This window comes from Zophobas morio, unplaced genomic scaffold, assembly GCF_036711695.1.
Source record: "Zophobas morio isolate AGI-343-1 ecotype UQ-CSIRO unplaced genomic scaffold, CSIRO_AGI_Zmor_V1 ptg000004l, whole genome shotgun sequence".
NCBI classification, from domain to species: Eukaryota; Metazoa; Arthropoda; class Insecta; order Coleoptera; family Tenebrionidae; genus Zophobas; species Zophobas morio.
This window is the reverse complement of record NW_026972109.1, coordinates 16100100-16110927: the sequence shown is the minus strand read 5'-3', so window position 1 is coordinate 16110927 and position 10828 is coordinate 16100100. Positions and strand designations below refer to the sequence as shown.

Sequence of the window (10828 nt, the reverse complement as noted above, 5' to 3'; positions counted from 1 at the left end):
CACCTTCCGAGCTTAAGCTAATCGAGTTCATCGGACGAATTATGTTTGATCGACGTTTCATGACCCCAACGCTACAAAAAAAGTAGCAAAAGTATTCTCCCGTTTCCATCTGTCTGTCTGGCGTCTATATCCATTTCTATTAGACACGTAATCTCTGAAACTGCTAGACCGATTGTTCTCAAAATTTTGTATGTAAGTATATTAGAAATATTATGTAGATGGTAAAACACGAAATAAAATTCGGCTAATCATCCCTACCAACAATTTTATGAAGTCATTTGATACCCCGACCGGCGGTCCCGTGTTCGATGCCAAACTTGGTGTTTCGTTTTTTTCCCTTTTTTTCTCTCGCGCTAACAAATTTTTGATTGATCAAATTAAGACTGAGTCGCCCCATTTTCTCGAAAAGGTGAGAGTACGTCTTTATTTAATAACAATATTAATAATAATAATAATATTCAAAACATTCTGTTCGGCTGTGGCTTAATTAATAATAATTTTAGTCCTTGAGACCTCAAACTCATTCAAATCAAACCAATTTGCGCCCCCTTGGCGCAGGGCCTACGAGGATGTTATTTATGCCGCTGATTTTTACTTTATTGAAGTTATCACACAACAGACATCGCAAAATCTAAATAATTTGATGGACTTGTATTTCAGAAACGAGGGACGTTCTGACGAAATAAACTTTGACCTTTTTTTTAATAAGGTTAATTTTTGAAATTCATGTCTACTGACGGTTATTGAAAATTTTTTGTTCATTATAATGAAACTAAAACGAAACCACCGTCAGTAATAAATATTTCGTGCTAGCACGAGGAAATTTGTGTTTGTTTCGTAATTTTTAAATTTCAGTTTTTGGCAGTGTACTTTGACATGATAATACACTTGAAATAAACAAAAAAAAATTACATAACTAGCACACAAGCAATTATTAATGACTTTTGAAATTTAATAACTTACTGAGCTTTGATTTCGAGGTCGTCTTCACAAATTTGTCGACGGCATTTATTTCCAGTACCAATTTTTGCTTAATAAGCAAATTAATTAACGTTAAGTATAGGTATGTCATGAACTTTTTTAACACAATCATGTAAATATTTATTGTAGATTTAACAATAATCAAAATAAATTCATACTTATTGCATCAGCAATTATTTATTTAGGCTGTGCAACAATTGCATAAAAATTCCAAGCATTCCACTGAAAATTCATTTATATGTCGTGTATACCTGACGAAATGTGATTAACAAACCTCTTCTATAAATATTTTCATGAACCAAAGTACAATCAAAAGCAAAAAATGTCTATGTACATTGCTGTCAAACATGTAAGTCCAATTATGCCTCTACAATTACCTTATCAGAAATAGCGACCCGTCGTCACTCTCATAATTGAACAATTATGTTAAACAGTAAGTAGTCAGGACGCGTATTTTTATAAATAGCCAAACTACACATTCCTACTTAGTTCCTTCTATGCTATAATTATTCACAATTTTTTGTTCGCAAAAATTTCCATCGGCCAGCATGACCCAAGCTCCTAACACCAACACATCTCCAAATGCCTACTAACAGTACTTGACGTCAATGGTACGAAGAGTCCAAAGACTATGACGTAGATTCTTAAAAAAGTAACCATCCAAATGGAATTTTTTTTGTTTCCGAAGCACCCATCCACTGCGCTTCCATTGGTGGATCCATGCGTACCTTCCATCGATTCGCTAATATATAGACCATGTGATCCTGTAACCATGGACTTCCCCACCGCGATAAACTTGGCGGTCGTCATTAAGTCTTCAAATGATTCAAAAACAAAACACTCGTAAGGTGTTGGTGTGTGTGAACGTACTTAATATTGTTGAGTTAATTTTTGAAAGAAAAGTGTGAAGGTAAGAAAATTTATTAAGCTCATCTTTCTTTGTTGTGGATGCTTTCGTTTCTAAATAATATATGCAACATTAGACGTGTTATTAATTGGTGTGTGCAATCGCGTTAGGTTTTGACTGAAATAGTAGATGTGCTAATTTCCTTCATGGGTTGCAAAATAGTTCACCGCAGAAGAGTTTTTCGGCTGAAGAAGAAGCGAAAGAGTCGAGATTTGGCAATATTCGAACGGAAATACCTGGAAGTCGTTAATGGATTTTTAATATAACTAGTGTTAGTCAGCAAAATGTCAAAACACGAAATCTCGCACGCTGTCGACCATCGAATTTATGTAATTAACATACGACTTCTTACGTTACACCTATTCATGAAAATTGTTTACTCAAAAACTGCTAAACTATTTTATTTATGCTTGCGCAAACAATATAAATTGAGTAATCCACCACAATTGATGTAATGATTAAATTATGAAAATAGAGCTCGTTACGAAACAATTTGAAAATCCGACTCAAAATTGTTAAAATGCAGCATTTAAACTTGACATACACGAGACGAGAAACCATCGACAACCTTACCTTGAATTTGGAATCAATGGGACTTAATTATGCATAATTATTGACCCTGGTCTACATAATGATTCTGCAATTCCCGAAAATGTGCCGATTTTCCTAGATTACGTGTACAAAAAGAAGATCGATGTTATGTAAAAATTAATGTGACCTACTTGTTCGACTTGGTAGGTTATATTTAACAAGGATTGTTTTAATTTCGTAATAAATAATGTTCGTAGTAACGGTAGCGTGAAGATGAAATGACAAAGTTCAAAGTGCTGTGTATTTAGTGTTTGAAAAAAAAAGTGGAGGTATAAAAAATGTGTGCATATTTATTTAGTGTTGGTGACTTACGTGTATGTGTATGTGTATTTTTCTAACCTTGTCAATTTTTTACAAGTTTACCTATTTACGTTATCTGTTAGTGGAATCCATTACAAAGGCAATTAAGACAGTTCCTACTTACAGTTTATGTGCTTTTAATACACTGGCGTAGGTAGCATTCTTATCACGAATGTACGACTTCTAGCGAAATATAGCAAATTTTTGGGTAAGATTATGTCACCTGAATAAATTTAAATTCATAAAATGGATAAAGTTGGTCTGAAAGGACGTCTCACTTGCTTAGATCGTCACAGACGTGTAAAATTGCCTATATGTGTTTGAATGATCCGAGTTTTGTAACCTTTTGCCAAGTGCTTCGTTCTATACACAATAAAACAAAACAAAACCAGTTTCTGCTGCTAGTTGGCGTTTTGTTAATTTTTTATGATCAACATTCAGCCCTCGGCTTTATCCGTTGAGTCACTTTTGTATATTTTTTAAACGCTGGTTTTCCTGTTAAATCGAGTAGTAAATTCTATAAACAACGAGAATAACAATAATCCGACGGTTTTTCACAAGTCTTCCAGTCCTCCAGAAAAATGTACCACTAGCTGCAATATTGTATTTAAATTTTTAGTTTGCAAAATGTTAAAGTTAACAATTTAAAGTTAAAAAGAAATCTCTTTTATACATATCGCTTTGTAAACTTAAGATAAATATAAATACTATTTTTTTTCCTCTCGTCGGTGCCAATGATAACCAAATCATGAAAAACACCACTAATATACAAAACTCACTTGACATGCACCTTGTAAAACTTGTATGACTTAACCGCCAGAATTATTACTGTCCATTGTTGTCATAATGGAGCTCTAAAGTTTTACTAGGTATATGTGAACTGAGTTAAGTTTACAATAGCCAATTTAACTTGTAAGGATGCTTTGGCTTAAGCCGCTTAAGTCATAAAAGTTTTACAAGGTGTATGTCAAGTAAGTTTTGTATATTGTAATGTTAAAATTACACTGGACGAATTAATGTTTCTTGTGTTCAGATGATTTTTTGTTCTAATTGGATCAGCACTAAACGCTTTAGGGAAAGTCGAAAAAATAAATGTGAAATTTATAGAAAAAATATTAATTATTTCTAAAACCGATTCAAATCTATACAACTAAGTAATAAATGAAGTATAATTATATGTTGGAGCAATAATTCAAATACTTTACGTTACTTTAAAAAATAATAAATAAATTGCAGCTATTCACATGAACTACTTGCTACTATAAATAGAGACTAATTATTCGTCTGATCGGTTTTTGCTGACCTAACTTTTGAAACATAATTTTAATGATTAAGCGTTTTTCTGAAAATAAAGTTTTATTACTAAAGACTTTCCTTAAATACAGCAATTTGTGTAAGTATTTTTCCTTATTGACGTAAATTAGGGTAATTGTATATAAAAGTTGTCTCTTATATTCATCATATAACAATTATAATAATTTCTTTAAATGTTTATAGACACGGTTTTTACGTTTGTTTGTTATTATTTTTTTTTTTGGTAGAAATGTGGCTCCATTTATATTATTAGCTCAATAACATACCTAAAATTTCCTGGTACCATTAATATATAAACTGAAATATTTTCAATAATTCATATTAGGAGTCATTGTCCAAGGACGCCATGAACTCTTCTAATGATCCTACTTGTAATGACATTATTAATAATAAATTAATGGCGTCTTACTTACTTATGAACTCCAGTCAAACATAAATATTTCCACAAGTCTCTAAATTTGCCGTTTCGAAGCATTTTTGGTGTTTCGGTGGACACAAAATTTATAATAAAATAAGCGTACTTATTATTTTTTATGTCATATACTATTAATAATAATAACACAACACGAAAGTTTTGTGATCAAGACAATTTGTTTTTAAAAAAGATACTAAGTTGAACCCGGTTTAGTTTTTCTATTTGTATTTGCATATTTACGACTTAACAACTTTTGTCTCACCTTCAATTAACATTTATCGTGTAAATTTAGCATACAATCGGCTTGATTTTAAAAACAATTTTTCTTTTTTTGACAGAAACCCCATCATGCCTGAGGGTCCCAGTGACCTAGAGCTGCGCCGGAGGCAGTTCAAACCCCAAATGTCCACAGTACAAACTCGTCGTCAGCAAGCTGTTTGCGTTCGACGGGCTTACAAAAGATACGGTACCAAAACCAACCCTTTTGTCATTTTAGAGGGGTTGAATATGACCGTTCCGAAGGGTGCCATGTAAGTTTAAAAAATCTGGGTAACGGGACACCCACATATTAGATTTTGTTTTCTGCAGATATGGGTTACTAGGGGCTAGTGGTTGCGGGAAAACCACCCTTCTGAACTGCATCGTTGGGAGGAAGCGTCTGAATTCCGGGGAAATATGGGTGTTGGGGGGCAAACCGGGATCCAGGGGAAGTGGAGTGCCAGGACCACGAGTTGGGTACATGCCACAGGTAAATATTTTATTTATTAAAAAAGAAGGTGATTAAAAATTGATGCTTGCAAATGGTATGCGACTGGTAGGCGAGTGCGACACAAAATGCACAAAATAACGAAATTCAATGCCATGCTAGAAGCAGGTCAAACCTGTTAAAATGTGGTTTCGTTTTTTGGTAGGAAATACGCGAAAAAGAAAGCAATGTAAGTTTCTCAAGAATGAACGAAAAATTTGTGGTTTTTACTTCCTGAGTGTAAGCCATTAGATAACTGGCTACTTTTATGTTTTCTCGACGTTTCATGATCGTTATAGTACGAAAAAATAGGACTCCCGTTTCCGTCCGTCTGCCTGTCTGTCTGTCAGTGACGAAATTACTGGACCGATTGTTATCAAATTTTATCATCTCCAAAATGTACATTAGTAAATATTATTTCAGTTTTATAAAATAAGATAATCCTTCACTAGTGATTTATGAATCCGTGTTCAATTTCTATTCTAGATATCAAAATTTAACTTTGAAACTGCAAAACCGAATGTTCTGAAATCTTGCAAATGTGTTAAGGTTATCGTAATCATGGTAAATTGTTAATCAAAATTTATTAATTTATCCCGTTTCAAAAAACTGATGACGTGATCTCAAAATTTTGCAGAATAAATCCTCTCTGACATACGCAAAATATTATGCTTCCATAGTAGTGGTTTATCAATCCACTCATACTTTATTTTATTATTTATAAGGGTTCCCATAAAAAATAAAATTTGCAAAATCAAATCTTTGAATTTTTCGAAAAAATTTGATTTATTTCTTTGATATCACAAGTTTTCGTTTTTCCGTTTTATTTCGTTTTACAATTTTTTTATACTATAATTTTTTGTTTTTTGTTTTCATTTTAAAATTTTTCCATTTTTCAAATTTTCGTTTCAACAATTTTTCAGTTTTGCAATTTTTGATATTACCATTTTTCATTTTTCATTTTTCGATTTTTCAATTTTTCAAGTTCTCAATGTTTATTTTTTTATTTATTCGGGATTTTTCAGTTTTCGTTTTCTCGATTTTATATAACAGTTTTTCTTTTTTTCATTTCCTTTATTTTTTAAATGTTTCTTTCGAGTTTATAATTTTTTGTTTATTCAATTCTTCAAATTTTCCTGGATGTTCCAATTTTTAAATTTTTCAATTCTGAAATTTTAGGATTTCTCAATTATAGGATTTTCCGATTTCTTTAATTTATAATATTTCGTTGTTACAGTTCATATTTCGATTTTTCAATTTTTGGTTTCCTCAGTTTTTCAAGTTCATAATTTCCAATTTTTAGATTTTTCCAGGTTTTCATTTTATACTTTTTCGTTTTTTTATTTTCGATTTTTCAATTTTACAATTTTGTGATTTTTCTATTTTTTGATTCGAAAAGTTGAAAAATCGAATTATTAAAAATCGAAAAACTAAAAATCGGAAACAATTGAAAAATCCAAAAACTGGAAAAACGAAAAATTGCAAAATCGAAAAAGTGGAAAATGGAAAAATTGAAAATCAAAGAATCGAAAAATCGGACTAAAAGTCGAAAAAATTAAACGAAAAGGATTTAAAATCCAATTATTGAAAAAGGGAATAATTCTAAAATCGTAAAATTGAAAAAGAGAAACATTTTAAAAATTATGATAATTATATACATAATGCATATTTAAAAAAGGGAACTAGAAAAATTACAAAAAAATGATGAAACGAAAAACTGAAAAATACAAAAATTGAAAATTTTCACATTGAAAAAAAGAAAATTTATAAAATCAGAACATTGAAAAACTTAAAAATTAAAAAATCTAATAACTGAAAACTCGTGAAATTGTAAATCGAAAAACTGCAAAACCTAAAATTTGAATCACCCGAAAGTTGAAAAATTGGAAAATTGGAAAATTAAAAAATTAAAAATCGAAAAAGTAGAAAATCGAAAAATGAAAAATGGTAATATCGATGAACTGAAGAAACGAAAAATAGAAACATTGAAAAACTAAAAAACGAATAAAATTAATGAAATAAAAAGATTTAAAATCCAATAATTGAAAAATGGTATATGTAATACTAAAACCGTAAAATTGAAAAAGTGAAAAATTTTTAAAAATATGATAATTTTAATTTACATTTAAAATGAAAACTGGAAAAATTGCAAATAAAAATTCATGAAACGAAAAATTGAAAAATCCAAAAATTTGGAAATTTCGCAATGAAAAAAAGAAAAATTATGAAAATCAGTACATTGGAAAACCTAAAAATTAAAAAAATCTAAAAGTTGCAACTCGTGAAATTATAAGTCGAAAAATTGCAAAATCGAAAAATTTAAACAGCCGGAAGTTGGAAAATCGGAAAATTGGAAAATAGAAAAATTAAAAATCGAAAAGGTAAAAAATCGGAAAAAATTGAAAAATCGAAAAACTGAAAAAACGGAAAACTGCAAAATCGAAAAAGTGGAAAACCGAAAAATTGCAAATCGAAGAACTGAAGAAATGAAAAATCAAAATATTGGAAAACTAAAAATCGAAACACTAAAATATCTAAAAAAAATTAATGAATCGACAATCGAATAAATGAAAATGATTTAAAATCTAATAATTCAAAAATGGAATAATTATAAAACCGTCAAACTGAAAAAGTGATTTTTTTAATTATGGTAATTATAAGGTACATATTTAAGCTGGAAAAATTGCAAATAAAAATTAAAGAAACGAAAAACTGAAAAATCCAAAAATTCAAAAATTTCACAATCAACAAAGAAAAGTAATAAAATAAAAACATTGAAACACCTAAGAATTTAAAAATCTACAAATTCAAAACTCGTGAAATTGTAAAAATTATAAAATCTAAAAATTGAAACATCCGAAAGTTGGAAACTCGGAAAACGAAAAATCGAATAATTAATAGCGGAAAATTGCAAAATCGAAAAATGAAAAATGGTAATATCGATGAACTGAAGAGACGAAAAATGGAAACATTGAAAAACTAAAAAACGAAAAAAATTAATTCATGGAAAAAATGGAAAACTTTTACAAAATCGAAAAATTATAGAATCGTCAAAATTGTAAGGTCGAAAAACATTGAAAAATTGAACAAATGGAAAATTAAATATCGAGAAATTGAAAAATTAAAAATCGAAATTTTGAAAATTCGAATAAATGAAAAAGATTTAAAATCCAATAATTGAAAAATGGAATATGTAATTCTAAAATCGGAAAGTTGACAATATGAAATTTTTTTTAAATTATGATAGTTATAAGATATCTCCATATTTGAAAACTGGGAAAATTGCAAATAAAAACTGAAGAAACGAAAAATCCAAAAATTGAAAACTCGTGAAATTATAAATCGAAAAATCGCAAAACCTAAAAATTTAAACATCCGAAAGTTGGAAAATCGAAAAATTGGAAAATTGAAAAATTAAAAATCGAGAAACTAAAAAATCGGAAAAATCGAAAAATCGAAAAACTGAAAGAACGAAAAATTGCAAAATCGAAAAAGTGAAAAATCGAAAAATCGCAAATCGAAGCTCTGAAGAAATGAAAAATCAAAACATTGAAAAACTAAGTCGAGAAACTTAAATATCGAAAAAATGTATGAATCAACAAAATGAAAAATCCAAAAATTATAGAATCGTCAAAATTGTTACATTGAAAAGTTGAACACTAAAATTAAATGTCGAATAATTAAAAATTAAAAGTATAAAAATTGAAAAATGGAATAATTATCAAATCGTAAAATTGCAAGTGATTTTTTTTTTAATTATTATAATTGTAAGATACATATTTAAAATGTAAACTAGAAAAATTCCAAACAAAAATTAAAAAAATTATAAAATAAAAACATTGAAAAACTTAAGAATTAAAAAATCTAACAATTGAAAACTCGTGAAATTGTAAAACGAAAAATTGAACCATCCGAAAATAAGAATATCGGAAAACTGAAAACTCGAAGAGATGCATATCGCAAAATTAAAGAGACGCAAAATTGGAAAACAAAAAATTATAACATCGGACTATTGAAAAATCGAAAAATTGTAAAAATAAGGAAAATAAAACTGAAACCAAAAAAAAATAAATCGAAAATTTGAAGAAGTGAAAACTAAAGAATTGAAAAATTGAAAAATCGAGAAATTTTAAATCTGAAAAATTGCAAAATTGCAAAATTTAAAAGACCAAAAAAATTAAAAATTAAAAAATCACAAGCCGAAAAATAGAGAAAATTTAAATTGAAAAAACTAAAAATTATAAAATCGAAAACATTGAAAAATCGAATATTTCATAAAATAAAGAAGGTAAAAAACCAAAACGAAAAATTGCAAATCGAAAAATTAAAAACTCGAGAAACTCATCGAAAAAATGCAAAATCTTAACAATTGGAAAATTAAATATCGAGAAATTGAAAAATTAAAAATGAGAATGGTTTAAAATCCAATAATTGAAAAATGGAATAATTCTAAAATCGTAAAATTGAAAGTGAAAAATTTTAAAAATTGTGATAATTATAAGATAATATATTTAAAATGAAAACTAGAAAAATTGCAAATAAAAATTGATGAAACGAAAAACTGAAAAATCCAAAAATTCCAAAATTTCACAATCAAAAAAGAAAAATTATAAAATACAAACATTGAAAAACTTAAGAATTAAAAAATCTAACAATTGAAAACTCGTGAAATTGTAAAACGAAAAATTGAACCATCCGAAAATAGGAATATCGGAAAACTGAAAACTCGAGGAGATGCATATCGCAGAATTAAAGAGACGCAAAATTGGAAAACAAAAAATTATAACATCGGACTATTGAAAAATCGGAAAATTGTAAAAATAAGGAAAATAAAACTGAAACCAAAAAAAAATAAATCGAAAATTTGAAGAAGTGAAAACTAAAGAATCGAAAAATTAAAATCGAGAAATTTTAAATCTAAAAATTGCAAAATTGCAAAATTTAAAAGACCAAAAAAATTAAAAATTAAAAAATCGCAAGTCGAAAAATAGAGAAAATTTAAATTGAAAAAACAAAAAATTATAAAATCGAAAACATTGAAAAATCGAAAACATTGAAAAATCGAATATTTCATAAAATAAAGAAGGTAAAAAACCAAAACGAAAAATTGCAAATCGAAAAATTAAAAACTCGAGAAACTCATCGAAAAAATGCAAAATCTTAACAATTGGAAAATTAAATATCCAGAAATTGAAAAATTAAAAATGAAAATGATTTCAAATCCAATAATTGAAAAATGGAATAATTCTAAAATCGTAAAATTGAAAGTGAAAAATTTTAAAAATTGTGATAATTATAAGATAATATATTTAAAATGAAAACTAGAAAAATTGCAAATAAAAATTGATGAAACGAAAAACTGAAAAATGCAAAAATTCCAAAATTTCACAATCAAAAAAGAAAAATTATAAAATACAAACATTGAAAAACTTAAGAATTAAAAAATCTAGCAATTGAAAACTCGTGAAATTTTAAAACGAAAAATTAAACCATCCGAAAATAGTAATATCGGAAAACTCGAAGAGATGCATATCGCAGAATTAAAGAGACGCAAAATTGGAAAACAAAAAATTAT

At 28.0% G+C, this 10828-nt stretch overlaps 1 protein-coding gene across 1 annotated transcript in view; it reads left to right on the top strand.

Annotated features, from left to right (window-relative positions):
* The first annotated feature begins 1789 nt into the window (after positions 1 to 1789).
* The window catches only part of LOC135143249 (ABC transporter G family member 20-like), a 32173-nt gene continuing 23134 nt past the window's right edge, over positions 1790 to 10828 (top strand). Inside the window, exons 1-3 of the mRNA XM_064075129.1 lie at positions 1790 to 1891; positions 4847 to 5038; positions 5097 to 5256. Of these exons, the coding sequence (XP_063931199.1) occupies positions 4857 to 5038; positions 5097 to 5256 (342 nt within the window). The 5' untranslated portion in view covers positions 1790 to 1891; positions 4847 to 4856. The remainder of the gene's footprint in view (positions 1892 to 4846; positions 5039 to 5096; positions 5257 to 10828) is intronic.